The sequence below is a fragment of the Pristiophorus japonicus genome, chromosome 4 (genome assembly GCF_044704955.1).
Source record: "Pristiophorus japonicus isolate sPriJap1 chromosome 4, sPriJap1.hap1, whole genome shotgun sequence".
Taxonomy (NCBI): Eukaryota; Metazoa; Chordata; class Chondrichthyes; family Pristiophoridae; genus Pristiophorus; species Pristiophorus japonicus.
Genome location: NC_091980.1, coordinates 251412876 through 251430818, shown reverse-complemented (window position 1 = coordinate 251430818; position 17943 = coordinate 251412876). Strand labels below are relative to the sequence as shown.

Sequence of the window (17943 nt, the reverse complement as noted above, 5' to 3'; positions counted from 1 at the left end):
TTTTGTAAAAGACTAAAGCAAGCAGGCATTTTTGAAATGAAAATCAACTCTTCCTGTTCTAGTTTGTAAATTTAAAACAGTTTTAAAACATTGTTAAAATTACGGTACAAATAGTAAAATAAATTGTTATAATTGTGCCTCTGAAAGCAGAGTTTAAAGAAAAACTCTTTAAAGGAAGGCCCAGGACAACTGCAAAATTATTTAAAGTATAGAATTTGGAACATAAATATTTTGCTTTCACAAGATCTAGATTTAAAGCTGAGATATAAGAGGGCAACATTTTTTTAAAATTGGAATCAAGACATTACTAGCGGGTCAAATGAAGGTGCTCAACATAACTGTTACTCCAGATCAACAAGATAAACATGGATGAGCAAGGTCATTAAGCCCATCTTAGCTTTTCCATCTGCAAAACCTGCAGTCCTCCCAGCATCCAACATCTCATTATACCTCAGCTCTCTTGCACTTGTTACTTTCACAAATGGATCTCTTACTGTAAATAAATGAAAACATGACTTTGCATAACATACTAAATACTGCAAAACAAGAGTATGTTCTATGCAAGATTAACTGTCACATTACATTTAGATCAGAAGCATTACATGGGATTTGTAACACTTTATACCACCATACCATTACACTCAATGGCAGGCTGTTATAATCATTTGTGAAAGATGCGGTTTTGGGGAGTTAAGTGGGTACAAAAGGTTTCAGTTTATAGTATTTTAGCAGCCAATCATTTTGGAAGCTTCATGCACCAGGCATACACACAAACACGTGCAGTTAGGTATACTAAGTACAATAAGTTTCAAAAATCCCCAGACAGGAAGCCAGTTTTAATTATGGATGCATTTTAGGGCTTGTAACATTCAGAATTCTGACCATTTACGTCAGTCTATTCAAAAAGCAGAACTGTATAAAGACGTACAACCCAAGCATCTGCTTTCATAGTTTTTAAAATGCAAGGATGAACCAGAGTCAAGACCCACATCCAAATCAGACACCACCCAGGAGCCGGTCAGCTTGTGTCTAAGAATTTCATCTATGTATAACCAACAGAAAATAGAAGAAAATTGTAGAACTCATTAGTTTAAATTTTATCACCTCAAATATTAAATGCATTGTTAAAACATGATTCAAATTTTGTAATTGTGTTTTTTGAATGAATACATACATTTGGCTCTACAATTGTGTTTACTTGTATCTACAATAATTCATAGGATCATGTTGCAACAAAAATATTCAATTTAGCCAAGTATTTTCCAATGCCACTTCTAAGGCAAGGAGAAAGATTGTCTTAGTTAAGTTTAAAAAGCTATACAGCAGAATATGTCCTTTAAGTAAAGTCAGTAGAGTTCCAGAGACTCACAATGTAGTTTGTCAGGAACAGAAGCTGCCAAGTGGATCACGTTATGATCTGGAGACTTTAGAGAGGCAGAAGAAAATAAAACAGGCTCCACTATGATGTCTAAATCAGAAACTTTCCAAATGCCTGGAGATTTTTTCAAATTCCCATCTGTTTCTGTCCAAGAAGTCAAAGCAAAGTGAGTCGTTGAAGGACCCAGTGATAAAGTAAAAGAAAAGTACAAGAACACAAAGAATATAATGAATACAATGTAACAGAGAAAGGTTAAAAGAAATTTGAAATACTAGTTATAAATTTAAAATATGACACAGTAAAAATGTTCTTGAAGACTTGCTAATAACTGGTAAGAGCTTTATGAGTACAGTATCAAAGAATTAAACACCGAGGTAGGTATGGTATAATAGTTTAGTGGAAAAAAAGTCATTTTTGAGCTCTTTGAGGGGACGGATTTAGTGGCAAGAAATTTAACTTTCCTATTTCCCTTGTGTCAGCATCAAGCATTCCTAGATCTGGTATAGCACAATAAGAATAAAGCTTCTGCAATTCTTCCCAAACAACATGCCTTAGCCTTTAACTCGTGTGCTATTTTCCATTTTCTCCATGAACCATCTTGCAGCCTCTCAAGCAAAATTGCCAATTTTGTGCCAAATTAGCAACGGTTTTGTATTGTGGGCTTAAGAACTAAATGGTAATCAGCCAAACTATTTTCACATAGGACCCTTACAACCATCAGAGAGCGAAGACTTGTTTGATTAGCCTGGGTTGGATTCTATCCAAAATCTCAGAAGTGAAAGGTCACTGCACCACTCAGTTCCCAAATCATAAAGTTACATTTTAGTAATGCAAAAACAACATATTACTAAGTACACTAATTATAAATGGATATGACTAATTAATTTCAGAGTATATGGTTTCAAAAATCTTCAACTTAGAATATTTATGGCTTCTAAAACTGGATTGATCCAATTAGGACACTCTGATTAAAATATCAGCTAACTAATAAACTTGAACCAGAAAATTGAATTGTAAAAATTATACTTCTATTTATTAGCAAAGGACATCAGATCATGGTTCCATTTTACATATAGCGAAAGATAGATATGTTGATGTTTTCACTTATGGGCGAGACCAGAATTAGGGGCCATAAATATAAGAGTAGTAACTATAATTCTCAGAGTTCAGGGTTACAAAGTAGCTGTAGCCATCTTTTGAGTTCTAAGTCATAGAGAGTCGTACCGGCACGTGGGTCCCACTGGACAACATTTCAATGGTGGCAAAACGACTGCACGAGTCACTCAAAATAGGCAGGATAACCACAAATCCCTCGACCTCTTAGGAGTTACCACAGGGCTTTTGTGGCGGTCTCAAGCCTGTAAATTTTCCATCTTGATGTTGGGAGTCAAGTGTTACAATGTAGTTGTGGCCATCTTTTGAGTTCTAAGCCACAGTGAGTCATACCTGTATGCAGTCCTGACCGGCAACACATCAGTGTCGCCAAATTGACTGGCCGAGTAATTCAATGATCGGCGGCAATCATGCTTCCTATAGGAGGGGATAGCAAACCTAATAAAAATGGTTCGTTTTTAATACCCTTTGGATGTTCAAACTGGGATGAGCCCCAGACAAAAGCCCTACATCAAACTCGCACCTAAGGCTGACCAAACCAGACTCTGCCAATCAAGATCGTGTCCAGGCAAGAGTAAAGACTATTTGAACACAACCAACAGCGGATAATCAACTCAGGTTACCCTGGATAGGAAGTCACTGCCATTCCAAGGGATCAGGGGCCACGAGAAAATTTTCCAAGTTAATGATGTCAAAAAGGACACCGAGGAGAAGCACCCCTAGAAACAGTCGAAGAGACTGCGCTATCCAAAAACTGTCCGAGATTTCACTACCAGAGCCCCAAGTTATGGGTATGGAACCAGGTCGGCTCCTACACAGGAGCGTGAGTGTAAATAGTTGCTGTTGTACTTGGTTGGTTATTTGTTTATCATTGGTTTGATTATTTGTTTATCATTGATGGATTGTTTTTATAATAACACGTGTCTGTTATAATAAAGCTTCGTACACATCAGCTGATGACTAAAGGGCGAATAATCTTATCCTCACGACACTGACTTAGTTTTGCCTCTACCTTAGTGGTGGCTTGTATGCTTGGGCGAGACCCGTGCTGGCCGCCTGTATTCACAAAAATCTACCTGGTCCTCCGTAACACCAGAGTACCCACAGCCCTCCTTGGCCTGTGATCATTCGTTGGACTTTGCACAGTGAACGAGCGACATAAAGACCCGAAAAAGGCATTAATTTAAATCGGAGCCGTCTCACGAGTGTACCCAAATAGTCAATGACAAATCAATAGGGAATTCAGGAGGAACTTCTTTACCCAGAGTGTGATTGAATGTGGAACTCATTACCACAAGAGGTAGTTGAGGCAAATAGCATAGATGCAGTTATGGGGAAGCTAGATAAACACGAGGGAGAAAGGAATAGAAGGATATGTTGATGGCGTTCGATGAAGAAGGGTGGGAGGAGGCTCGTGTGGAGCATAAACCTGTTGGGCCAAATGGCCTGTTTCTCTGCTGTAAATACTATGTAATTCTACTACAGTGTATGTAGAGAGATAGGAATATATATAGAAAGGGAGATAGAGATAAAAAATGTCCTTAAGCATTCCACAGAGGTATAAATCATACAAAAATTGACACAGAGCCAAAAGGAGATATTAGGAGGGGTGCCCAAAAGATTGGTCAAATAGGTGGATTTTAAGGAGCATTTTAAAGGAGGAGGAGAGGGAGGTGGCGAGGCAGAGGTTTAGGGAGAGAATTCCAGAGCGCAACACCGAGGCAGCTGAAGACTTGGCTGCCAATGTTGGAGAGGGGAGGGAGGGAGGGATGGACAAGAGGCCAGAACTGAAGGACAGAGTTCTGGGGCAGAGGTTATAGGGCTGGAAGAGATTACAGAGATAGGGAGTGACAAGGCCATGCAGGGATTTGAAGATGAAAATTTTGAATTGGAGGCATTGGGGACCGTGTGGCAATGTCATCATCATCATCATAGGCAGTCCATCGGGGTCGAGGATGACTTGCTTTCACACTATCAATGAGTACTCAGCTGACTGATGAACTCATTTTAAATGGTGGAAGATGCCAGTGTATGAATTCTTTTGACGTGCGGTGGCCGTTGCACACCAGCTACCACATGGGCTTGACTGAGCACGGTCTTGGTCTAGTGGCAAGGGGATCCAAGACAACTAAAGACCAGGCTCTGCCGCATGTGCCAATACATACACAAACTCAAACATACTTATGTTATTTGTCTTATAACTCTCCTGTGAAGCGTCTTGGGATGTTTTGCTATGTTAAATGCACTATATAATTAAAGGCACAATATAAATGCAAGTTGTTGTTGTACTTGCAGCGACTCTGACCAACTTCCATACTGGTGTGCCACCAATGCTGATCAGTAAGAGGGGTGATGGGTAGAGGACATGTTATAGGATAGGATTCGGGCAATAGCGTTTTGGATGAGCTTAAGGTAATGGAGGATGGGAGGCCATCCAGGAGAGCATTTGAATCGTTGATTCTGGAGGTGTCAAAGGGATGGATGAAGATTTCAGCAGCAGATGTAGGGTGGAGGGGAGTGATGTCATAGAGGTGGAAAGAGGCAATGTTTGTGATGGAGAGGATATCAAGTCAGAAACTCAGCTGGGGGAGGTCAACTAGGGCGCCGAGGTTGAAAGCAGTCCTGGTTCAACCTGACAAAATGGCCGAGAAGAGGAACAGAATCAGTGGTAGGGGTACAGAGTATGTGGTGGGAGCTGGACGATGGTTTTGGTCTTCCAAGTGATTAATTGGAGGAAATTGTGGTTTATCCAAGACTGGATGTTGGACAAGTACTCTGACAGCACAGAGGTAGTGGAGGGGTCGAGAGGCATCATGGAGAGATTAAAGCTGCAGTATTTTGCTTTTTGTTTAAACTGATCCATCTTTGGGGGTAGAAGAAAGAAAGAAAAAATCTTAAGACTGTCAAAGTTTCCTGATCCAAATGTCTGTTCAGTTTGGTGCCATTTGATACTTGCCATTGGTGAACCCTTCCCCTTCCCCACCCCACGATCAGAAGTTTGCCTTTACTGCTTGATATTAAAGTCATAAGATAACATGACCCGATAGTCAAAGCAATGAAACTCCTCACTGTGTATACTTGATACTATAATCTTGCACATGGCCCCATGTGCATTTCTCCTATCCACTCTGGCGAGCCCAACCAATCGTAAACATACAAGTTTGTTTATTTGATACAAAACATAAGACCACCAGAACAGACTTTTCCATGATATTCAATCTAATCCCCATTGCTCCTTGCAATAGCAAAAACAAATTATGCAAATATAGCCACTGATACAGGCTGAGTTTCACTTTTATGTCTGTATTTGCTGAACTGATTGCCTATATTCTGAGAGAGAAGAGTTCTCTCCATCTGACAGTTTTAAAATCCAAGCTCCTGCAGATCGAACTTAGCTTCAGCTCGACAGGAAATTGAAGACTTCACCTTTGACTTTCCTCAGCTGTCCCTGTTGGGGATTGACCAGCTGAACTACCAATCAAACCTGCTATCACCCTCCTAGGTACAGGTCTCTTGGCAGCTACCTTCCTTTTGTGTTAAAATAAAATGAGTCCTTTTAAACATATTATGCATGAATGTCACCAAAATGCATTAACAAACCACACTGTCTCAATGATAGAAAGGTGTTTCTTGCATCCTTTATCAAATATTTCATCTGGTCCCAACTAATAGGTCGAAATCAGTTTTCCCAGATTGTTCTGTGGATTTAATTCCTTGAACTTAATTTAACTTAACAGCAACATCTTTATAGTAATTTATCCCAAAATCCTCCAAGGCAAAGTAGTCAAAAGCAATCCATTTAAATGTAGAGGATAAACATCAGGAAGTGATGCATTATGGAGAAATACACTGCTGACATCAGGCCTCTTAGTTCCTTAGTATAATTGTCATCAATTTGTAGAATAAACTACTACTGCCCAATACTAGGTGATTTTGAATATATATTTTAACTTTTTTTTAAAAAAAACATATGCATTTAGATTGGGATGAGCAGACTAACAAGTCAGAAACGTAGTAAATTCTTGAGTGTATTCAGAATAGTTTCCTGCAACAATATGTCCTAGAACCAACAAGGGGGCAGGTTATATTAGATTTAATAATGAGTAATGAGCCAGATTTAGTAAACAGCCTAACTTTTATATAACAGTGATCATAATATGGTGAGTTCAACGTTATGTTTGAAAGGGAGAAACATAAAACAGCTACTAAGGATCTAGATTTAGGCAAGGTTGACTTCAACAGGATGAGGTAAACTGGGCAAATCTGTTAATGGGTAAATCGACAGAAGAGCAGTAGAAAGTGTTCCAAAAAAAAAAAAACAGCCATGGACAAGGTACAGGACAACATGAAATTAACAGAAAAAGCATACAAAAATGCAAAAACAGATCCTGGCGACAGAGACAGACACAAAAAACAAAAGGTGACAAAACAGATGGCAAAAAGGAGGATGAAAAGAAATTTGCAAGGGATATCAAAAGCAGCACAATATTTTAAAATGATATTCGGAATAAAAGGGTGGTCGGGAGCAATGTTGGCCCCTTGAAAAATGATAATGGTGATATTGTCAATGAAAATAAGGAAATGGCGGACATGTTGCATAATTACTTGGCATTCGTATTTACCATCGAGGAAGCACACCGGACATCCAAGGAAAATAATACTGAATCAGGGACAGGGACTCACCAAAATTAATGTAAGCAAAATAACAGTAATGAAAAAAATAATGGCACTGAACAGCAACAAATTCCCAGGACCAGATGATTTCCACTCTTGGTTTTTAAAGAAAGTAGGTGAGAACACTTCTGATGTCCTAAATATAATCTTCCAAAGTTCTCTTCATTCAGGAACCATTCTTTTAGTTTGGAAAATTACACGTCACTCTGGTATTTAAGAAAGGTAAGAGGGGGAAGCCAGGGAATTATAGACCAGTTAGCCCAAGATCTGTTGGGGGGAAATTATTAGAATCTATAATTAAGGCTAAAATGACTGAACACCGTGAAAATTTTCAGCTGATCGGAGAGAGCCAGCACGGTTTTGTAAAGGGTAGGCTATGCCCGACGAAGCTGATTGAATCTTTTGAAGAGGTGACTGAAGTAGTGGACAGGGGAATGTGGATGTTATTTATATGGACTTCCAGAAGACATTTGATAAAGTCCCTCATAAGAGATGGTTAGCTAAATTTGGAGCTCATGGAATTGAAGGCAAATTATTCACCCCTGGTTAGGAGATAGGGATAATGGGCAGGTACTCTAATTGGCAGGATGTCCCACATGGATCTGTGTTGGGGCCTCAACTTTTCATCGTATTTATTAATGACTCGGATGATGGGATAGCGAGCCACCTATCCAAGTTTGCCAATGACACAAAGATAGGCAGCATTGTAAGCAGTGTAGATGGAAGCATAAAATTACAAAGAGATATTAATAGGTTTAGTGATTAAAATCCATTTGGCGCAGTTTTGCCCAATGTATTCAAGTGAGAGGTCAAGTTGTGAAAAGCTAGAAACAGTAAGTGTCCAAAGAGACTTGGGGGTCAATGTACATGGATTATTAAAATGTCATGGATAAGTACACAAAATAATCAAAAAGGGAAATGGAATTCTGGGTTTTACATCTAGAGGACTAGAATATAAGGGGACAGAAGTTATGCTACAGCTAAACAAAGCCCTAGTTAGACCACAGCTGGAGTACATCTCAAAAGGATATATTGGCCTTAGAAGGACCAGAATGATACGTTTAATTTCAAGGAGAGATTACACAAACTAGGGTTGTATTCCCCGTAAGTTGGAAGGTTAGGGCGTGATTTGATTGATGTTTTCAAGATCTTAAAAGGGAAATGATGGGGTAGATAGAGATAAACTATTTCTGCTGGTTGGCGAGTTGAGGTCTAGGGGACATAACCTAAAAATTAGAGCCAGACCTTTCAGGAATGAAGTTAGGGAACAATTTACATGAAAAGGGTAGTAAAAGTTTGGAACTCTCTTCTGAAAACGGCAGTTGATGCTATGTCAATTGTTAATTTTAAATCTGAGATTGAAAGATGTGTGTTAACCAAAGGTATTAAGGGATATGGGGCAAAGGCAGATATATGGAGTTAGGTCACAGATCAGCCATGATGTCACTGAATGGTGGAACAGGCTCTAAGGACTAAATGGACAACACCCGTTAATGTTAAGAGAGATAGGGAAAGGGGTAAATGTGCAATGATAAACTTTCATGTTGGGTACTGCTGACATCATACCTCTCAACCTGCAAATTTAAAATCACAAACAGGTCAAATGTTTCCCAAACAAATGACCAAAATTCGGGAGACTTTTACAATGCGTGTAATATCGTGAGAATTCAAAGAACCTAATATTTCATTTCTGTACTAATACAGTGTCAGCTGTGGCTCAGTGGGTAGCACTCTCGCCTCTGAATCAGAAGGTTGTGGGTTCAAATCCCACTCCAGGGACTTGAGCACAAAAATCTAGGCGGACACTCCAGTGCAGTGCTAAGGGAGCACTGTTGGAGGTGCAGTCTTTCGGATGAGACGTTAAACCGAGGCCCCGTCTGCTCTCTCAAGTGGACGTAAAAGACTCAAGTCGACGTAAAAGATCCCATAGCACTATTTCAAAGAAGAGCAGGGGAGTTATCCTCGGTGTCCTGGACAAAATTTATCCCTCAATCAACATAACAAAAAAAATTATCTGATCATTATCACATTGCTGTTTGTGGGAGCTTGCTTGTGCACAAATTGGCTGCCCTGTTTCCTACATTACAACAGTGACTACACTCCAAAAGTACTTCATTGGCTGTAAAGCATTTTGAGACGTCTGGTGGTCGTGAAAGGCGCTATATAAATGCAAGTCTTTTTTTTCTTTACATTTGTTGTTTCCACAAATCTAAATAAATACTGTTTTAAAAAAAAAAACGAAATCTATTAAAAATCTTATGTCCGCACATACTTCCTGTCTATAAAACCTCACTTCTGGTCAACCGTTTACCAATTATAAATTCCTATATCCACATTTAAAATGGGAACTGCCAATGTAAACTTGGCCTGGTATAATTACACCTTCCTGCCACTGGCGTAAAAATAAAACGGGGAAGATGACTCAACCGTGGCTAATAAGGAAAATTAAGGATAGTGTTAAATCCAAGGAAGAGGCATATAAATTGGCCAGAAAAAGCAGCAAATCTGAAGACTGGGAGAAATTTAGAATTCAGTAGAGGAGGACTAAGGGTTTAATTAGGAGGGGGAAAATAAAGTATGAGAGTAAGCTTGCAGGGAACATAAAAACTGACTGCAAAAGCTTCTATAGATATGTGAAGAGAAAAAGATTAGTGAAGACTAATGTAGGTCCCTTGCAGTCAGAATCAGGTGAAATTATAATGGGGAACAAAGAAATGGCAGACCAATTGAACAAATACTTTGGTTCTGTCTTCACTAATGAAGATACAAATAACCTTCTGGAAATACTAGGGGACTGAGGGTCTAGCAAGAAGGAGGAACTGAAGGAAATCCTTATTAGTCAGGAAATTGTGTTAGGAAAATAGATGGGATTGAAGGCCGATAAATCCCTAGGGCCTGATAGTCTGCAGCCCAGAGTACCTAAGGAAGTGGCCCTAGAAATCGTGGATGCATTGGTGGTCATTTTCCAACATTCTACAGACTCTGGATCAGTTCCTATGGATTGGAGGGTAGCTAATGTAACCCCACTTTTTAAAAAAAAGGGAGAGAAAACAGGGAATTAGCCTGACATCGGTAGTGGGGAAAATGTTGGAATCAATTATTAAAGATGTAATAGCAACACATTTGGAAAGCAGTGACAGGATCGGTCCAAGTCAGCATGGATTTATGAAAGGGAAATCATGCTTGACAAATCTTCTGGAATTTTTTGAGGATGTAACTAGTAGAGTGGACAAGGGAGAACCAGGGGATGTGGTGTATTTGGACTTTCAAAAGGCTTTTGACAAGGTCCCACACAAGAGATTAGTGTGCAAAATTAAAGCACATGGTATTGGGGGTAATGTATTGACATGGATAGAGAACTGGTTGGCAGATAGGAAGCAAAGAGTAGGAATAAACGAGTCCTTTTCAGAATGGCAGGCAGTGACTAGTGGGGTACTGCAAGGTTCAGTGCTGGGACCCCAGCTATTTACAATATACATTAATGATTTAGACAAAGGAATTGAATGTAATATCTCCAAGTTTGCAGATGACACGAAGCTGGGTGGCAGTGTGAGCTGTGAGGAGGATTCTAAGAGGCTGCAGGGTGACTTGGACAGGTTAGGTGAGTGGGCAAATGCATGGCAGATGCAGTATAATGTAGATAAATGTGAGGTTATCCACTTTGGTGGCAAAAACAGGAAGGCAGATTATTATCTGAATGGCGACAGATTAGGGAAAGGGGAGGTACGAGACCTGGGTGTCATGGTTCATCAGTCATTGAAAGTTGGCATGCAGGTACAGCAGACGGATGGCAGCAAATGGCATGTTGGCCTTCATCGAGGATTTGAGTATAGGAGCAGGGAGGTCTTACTGCAGTTGTACAGGGCCTTGGTGAGGCCACACCTTGAATATTGTGTCCAGTTTTGGTTTCCTAATCTGAGGAAGGACATTCTTGCTATTGAGGGAGTGCAGCGAAGGTTCACCAGACTGATTCCCGGGATGGCAGGACTGACATATGAAGAAAGACTGGATCGACTAGGCTTATATTCACTGGAATTTAGAAGAATGAGAGGGGATCTCATAGAAACATAAAATTCTGACGGGATTGGACAGGTTAAATGCAGGAAGAATGTTCCCGATGTTGGGGAAGTCCAGACCCAGGAGTCACAGTCCAAGGATAAGGGCGAAGCCATTTAGGTCCGAGATGAGGAGAAACTCCTTCACTCAGATTTGTGAACCTGCGGAATTCTCTACAACAGAAAGTTGTTGGGGCAAGTTTGTCAGATATATTCAAAAGAGAGTTAGATGTGACCCTTACGGCTAAAGGGATCAAGGGGTATGGAGAGAAAGCAGGAACGGGGTACTGAGGTGAATGATCAGCCATGATCTTATTGAATGGTGGAGCAGGCTCGAAGAGGCAAATGGCCTACTCCTACACCTATTTTCTATGTTTCTATGAGAGTGTTATCACTCAGCCAAGTTGACAAAAGAACAAAAGTCAAAATCAAACAAGTTTATCGGGGTTGGGACAGAGAATTCAGCACCAAAAATTTGAGCCCAGTAGAAGTGACTTTTTGGAAGTAGGCAAGATGCGTGATTATGTTTTACTATACAGTGTTTTCTGCATTTGTCGTCATTTTGGGCTGGATCTTGTACTTTTAAGCCATCTGATTGTGTAAATAAATATGCATATTGCAGGTCATAAGTTGCTCAAGTTAAGAGTTACAGTCTGTAATGCGCTTAACTTATGGGGTCCAAGTTTGCCGCCACGCTTAGTACGGCGCACCTCCATGAGGTGCGGCGACTTTTTCGAACAAAAACCATGACTAAAAAAAGTTACCTTGCTATTCTCCCCGCAGCTGGAACGATGAAGGCCCTCGGCGTAGCGCAGCACAAGGGGCAGGGGGCGGAGCCAGTACCCTGTGATGAAAACAGTGCTGGGACCTCTGCACATGCACGCTAGAGTGTGCGTGCATGTGCAGTAGCTCCTCGCCCCCAAATCTGTGCAGGCTGTGTGGGACGGGCCCGAAGCACGCCGTCCCTAGCCCTGACCAAATGGGCTCCCCGCCGCGACCTGTGGGAACAGTGACTGCTGCGTTCAGCCGGGAGTACTATAAAGAACATAAAGTCTGGAATGAGAAAGGTCCATTTGAATCATCAAGCCTGCACCATCCCGAATCCATGCCTTATTATTGTATCATGGAACAAAGAAGGAAGTCGGTGAGCATTTATTTACACAAAGAGTAATGATGTTGTGGAAGAAGTTACTTGAGAGAGAGCAACAGAGAGTAATAATATAAATGAGTTTAAGGTAAGTTTCTGGAGAGAAAATGATTGAAGGGTATGGGGAAAAGCTGGGTTTCTGGGGTTGAGATTATTTAAAAAGGGATGGGCTTGTTCCTAAACATGTGTCTGTTCTCCCCCACCCCATGGAGTTGTGTGTTTTTGCATTAATTTCTGAAGAAGCAATTACAATAAGCTTTCTCAGTGGCTCAGCCATTTGGGGGTTTACAATGACAAAGCTAAAAATGTATTGTTGTGCAGACAGCTTCAAATAATGAGAAACTATACAAAAATCACTTGAGGGTATAAAGATCCTGTCTTACTGAATGTTTTCAAGTATTTATGCAGCTTTTATCTTCACCTACCTGTTGCATGTAGATTTGTGTTAGTTTACCTAGGATTCTGTAAAAGCAATCAATATGGTAAAGGAGGGGCAGTTCTGAAGTACGTCTGATTTAGCAATGCATGAAGCAGTAAGCTTGTAATCCAAGACGTACGTTCGGAGGAACTGGCTGAGATAGTCGGTTGTGATTAGGCATGTCAACAGTTAATTAGCAAATTTACGACGTCAAAAAATAGTTACGGTGTGGGATGGTGTAATCATTTTCAAAACATTATGGTGATTGATTTACTGGTTGATTTATTTATCTATTATTGATGGCTCTTTATTTGTAAAAGTTTAGTGTTTAACTTCCCTCACCACCAACCCCCTCCCCCCCACCTCTCGTTCCCTGCACCTAATTTATAAAGTGTGGGCAAGGTTTTTCTGAACGTACAAAAATCTACATTTACTCCATTCTATGTTAGTTTGGAGTAAGTTTTCGCTGCCTAAACTTGCAAAACAGACGTAAGTGGCTGGTAGCGCCCCCTTTTGAAAAAAAACTGTTCTAAAACAAAACTATTCTAACTCACTAGAATTGGAGCAAACTAAATGCCGAGAATTGCAATTTTTAAGATACTGAATTCTAAACTAGTTGCTCCAAAAAAATAGAAGCAACTCGAGCCGAAACTTGAGCCCATCAGATGGATTAATACCGTAATATGTTTGTATCCGTTGGTAATTTAAGATTTAAATATTGTATCAAAATACACTAAGTTGTTATGCCTCAAATGAAGTGTGGGGAAAAAACAAATCAAGCACAATTCAGTCTTCCAACTCCTGTAACCCCAAAATAAATGTTATAAAACCAGTATAAAACAAAACAGCTTGGAGGAAATCGGAGAAACATTTTAAAATTTGGGAAAGAATTGAAATTGTCCTTTAAAAGTTTTTATAGGGCTTTGGTGAGACCACACTTCAAGTACTGTGTACAGTTTTGGTCTCCTTACCCAAGGAAGGATATACTTGCCTTAGATGGGGTGCAACGAAGGTTCACCCGATTGATTCCTTGGATGAGAGGGTTGTCCTATGAGGAGAGATTAAGTAGAATGGCCTATACTCTCTGGAGTTTAGAAGAATGAGAGGTGATCTGATTGAAATGTATAAAATTCTTAGAGGGCTTGACAGGGTAGCTGCTGAGAGGCTGTTTCCCTTGGTTGGAGAGTCTAGAACTTGGGGTAATATTCTCAGGATAAGGGGTCGGCCATTTAGGACTGAAATGAGGACAAATTTCTTCTCAAAAAGGGTTGTAAACTACGCCAGAGGGTTGTGGATGTTCAGTCGTTGAATATACTCAAGATTGATAGATTTTTAGGCACTGGGGAATGAAGGGATATGGGGATAGGGAAAGAAAGTGGAGTTTATGTAAAGGTTCAGCCATGATCTTATTGAATGGCGGAGCAGGCTCGAGGGCCATATGGCCTACTCCTGCACCTATTTCTTATGTTCTTAAAATCAGGATATTGGGGTTAAAGCAGGTCAATTGAGAGGCATGGCTGACATTAAAGTAAGGTTTTGCCTCACTGAGGAGTGTTGAGCAAAAATTGAGATAGGTGTGGTGTGCGTGTTGTGGCATACTGATGGGTATAATTGTTTTTTTTTCATTTTTACAAGCTTTCTAAATTGCTGTAGCAACTGCTGCCCACAATCATAAGTTCACATGAAATAGAAGTGCAGTACATTGGTCTTCCAATATGCTGCCATTTGCAAATCCAGATTCTTGCCTACAATTCACTCCTTAGCTAGTTCCCCATTTCAAAAATAGATAGAGACGGATCATGACAATCATAGGGAGGAAAGAAAAATCATTAAATTCACACCTCTTGCTGTCCAAAAGCAGAATTCAGAAGCCTGGGCATAGGCTGCTTATCTACAGGCTCATCCAGAGAAGACTGATACAGGATATGCTGTATTATCTGGGAGTGGGAAAGGACCGAGAGGCAAGAGAAAATATGGTTTTAATTGACAAATACAGCTAAAAGTTTTACATCGATTGGAAATCAACATTGTTTTGTTCTGGAATAGGAATTCTTAATTTAAATATGATGTGACACTTTAATTCCCTATTGCTCAAGCACATAATTAAACATATCAATCTGAACTGAGGATTAAGCTTTTCTGCGATGCTTTAGCTCTTAATCAGGTTATTCTCAGTCCAGTGCATAATATTTTTTTTTTATAAAAACAAGTTAATCCACTGCTTACCAGATTTTGCTCTAGTTATAGCATGGCCACCATTGCTAGTCACGGTCAGAGTCTGCGGTTTCAAGATCTCTCCTGATGACGACTGGTTACCTTCTGGTCTAGTTGTAGTAGAAACTTGGATGTAGGGTCCCACGGCCGCTACACGGCCCGAGGTATTCAAGTGTGTCTGGGGTGCTGGTGTGCCATTAATCCGATTCAGCTGCTAGAGGAAAAACAAGTTTGTTAAATAAACATCAATATCAAATATTAATAGGTTAACTGCTCTACTACAGTAAATTTGCATCATCACAGCACAGTTTGTTGACAAAGTTAATGATTGACAATTAGGGCAACTAGCAGATCACCTTTTGCATTGATTACAATGGGGTTGAGGTTATGGGGTTGAAGAGTCATCAACCTGAAACATTAACTCTGTTTCTCTCTCCATGGATGCTGCCTGACCCGCTGAGATTTCCAGCATTTTCTGTTTTTATTTGAGGTTATGCTATCGTAGTAGGATGGCAGGGAGGTATGGGAGAACTGGGAATGCTGGGGGTCTAGTAGGACTGGAGTTGAAAAAAATTCCTGGGGGGGGGAAGAACACAAAAGAATGGAGCATGCCAAGGATTGAGCTGTGGCTGGCAGTAGTTGGAAGAAGCAAGATATATAGAAAGTGATGGCAACAGCTGCAGTGAGCAAGAAGACAGAGTGACACAGGCTGCCAAGCCAAGTATTTTCCTATTGCCTACATATACTTTTACCTTTATACGTTTGTTTTATGCTAACTTTTCCTACCTACCTAGTAAATGAGATTGGCTTCGGAGTGGCTTAAATATCCATTGACTACATGCGAACCATTCAGCACATATAACTTAATAGGATAGCTATGAGCTGTTCATGGGTTTTTTGCCCTCTGGACAATCATGTTAATGATGCACAATAGATGCATGACTTTCAATTAAACAGATTGTTACATGGGGTTTGATAATGTAAGTGGCTCCACAGTCAGTATTTTATCACAATTGTTGAACAACTCCTCATTGGGAAACAGAAGATGCAACAATATGCCATAACATTATCATTTACATATTAATTAAATAAAATTAGTTACATTTTCACCTCTTAGGAAACGAGTATCCAGACTAAATGTTTTTTAAAAATCTGCTGGAACGAACATTGCGATCACAAATCATACAGCAGTTCAAAACTTAAGTACTTTCATCGTAGAACTGTGTACAATTCATTCAATTACATACAAGAATATTTGCATTGTTCAAAATGTTAGGCAAAAATAGAAATCAGCATCATACAGGGATGTTTTCCTTTTGACGTGCATCAGTTTTCTTCTTCCACAAGCGTTCACGAAGTTCATTGATTCTTTTGTCCATCATAGTCACTTCCATGTTCCGCTTGTTAAGCAGGTCCTTTTGATGTTGAAGTTTAGTATTTTGCTCCTGATTAAGCTTATTGCGAATCTAAAGAGGGCAGTAAATCCATAAATATTAAAATGTTTGGTTTCATAATTTGTTTATAAACCCATCAGCAAGCTCAAGTTTCTTTAGCTGGACAGGGAAAGTTAGAGTGTCAAACCTACTGCTTTTCTGTTATAGGAGAGCTATGCTAATGATACTGGCTCCCAGCACTGCTGTTGGTGTGGTGCAGCCAGCACCAAACCCAAACCAAAGTTGCCAGATTGGCGAGGCTTGCTGCCAGGATGATTTTTTTTTTAAAAAAGCAACTAGTCTTCCTAATGGCTGGCTTTAGTGAATCAGCCACATGGTAGTCTGATTTATTTTGTTGCCTTGTTAAAATCTGTGAAATAAATTTATGGAAGTAGGATGAAATAGTATATATTTTTTAAATTTGTTAAAAAAATCTTATACTTCTATAAAGAATTTCTTCAATCAAGTGATGACCCTCAGCTTTGCTACTGTAAAAAAAAAATTGGCATTAGGGGTATAAGCGAAATAAGGTTTAAAGTGCCGATTTCTACATTGGCTCAGCAAAAGGGCCAGAAAGTCTGTGGCTGACCTCACATTCTGATATATTCCAGCATTAAGGACTCAGAGGCCTCTGATTCAACATTGATGTACCAAAACATTAGATAACATTGAGGTACGTCCAGTCCGACAAGATAAGACTCTGAAAAGACTCTAAACAGACTTTTAGGCGCTACGTACGATCAGCAAATTCTAACCCAATGAGGTCATCCCAGTTAAGGTCTAAAAGTTGCCTTGAGATCTTGGTCTGTCAATCCAAAATATTACTAATAAGGTAACCCAATTAGAGATCGAGGGAGGTCGTACCGGGGGGTGAAGGGATCCATGAAATGTATAAATGATGTACAATTTTGCTATTCAGGGAACATCTCCACTCACAGGCGGCTGCGATGAGAAGTGTTCCCGGACGTCCGTAATTAAAGATGGTTATATCTTGCCATCTGTCTCCATCTAATATTTTCAGGGCTGCTACGAGGGTTGGGACGAGCGTCAACCCTTTATATCAAAGGGCCCGCTCGTGGGAAGAGAAGCCTTCCCATTTCCCCCTTCACTGTAAAAATCAAGATAAATGTAGCTTTTCACTTTATAACACTCAGCTTTCCCATGCTATCAAAACATAACTACAAGAATCCTGGCTCCCTTGATAGAAAACAATTTTTTTGCTTGTATCCCAAATACAGCATTATAGAAATTAGTACTTTAGTTCATTCAGTGTACTTTACCTGCAGCTCCTGATATAGCTTCTTCAATTCAACTGCAGCAGGTCCTGGCACTTGTCCATTGTAAGACTGTAACCCATTTGTTTTTCCTTTCCTAAGGTCATCGAGTTGCTGGGTCAGTTGATCAACTTTCAACACAGCCGATTGTAACTCCCGTTGCTTCTCATGAAACATAGTATTAATGTGCTCAATTTCAGCTGCTGTGAAAAGAAAAAATGAAAGTGAAAAACTAGA

At 39.9% G+C, this 17943-nt stretch overlaps 1 protein-coding gene across 15 annotated transcripts in view; it reads right to left on the bottom strand.

Annotated features, from left to right (window-relative positions):
- The window catches only part of ppp1r13bb (protein phosphatase 1, regulatory subunit 13Bb), a 148859-nt gene that overhangs the window by 21732 nt on the left and 109184 nt on the right, over positions 1-17943 (bottom strand). For 5 of the 15 annotated variants that reach the window (XM_070879296.1, XM_070879287.1, XM_070879291.1 and 2 more), the window contains 5 exons: positions 17713-17909; positions 16301-16465; positions 15012-15213; positions 1370-1522; positions 929-1042 (listed from right to left, as the gene is read on the bottom strand). In XM_070879296.1, the coding sequence (XP_070735397.1) occupies positions 929-1042; positions 1370-1522; positions 15012-15213; positions 16301-16465; positions 17713-17909 (831 nt within the window). The remainder of the gene's footprint in view (positions 1-928; positions 1043-1369; positions 1523-15011; positions 15214-16300; positions 16466-17712; positions 17910-17943) is intronic. The other 10 variants (XM_070879288.1, XM_070879292.1, XM_070879298.1 and 7 more) reach the window with 7 other exon arrangements.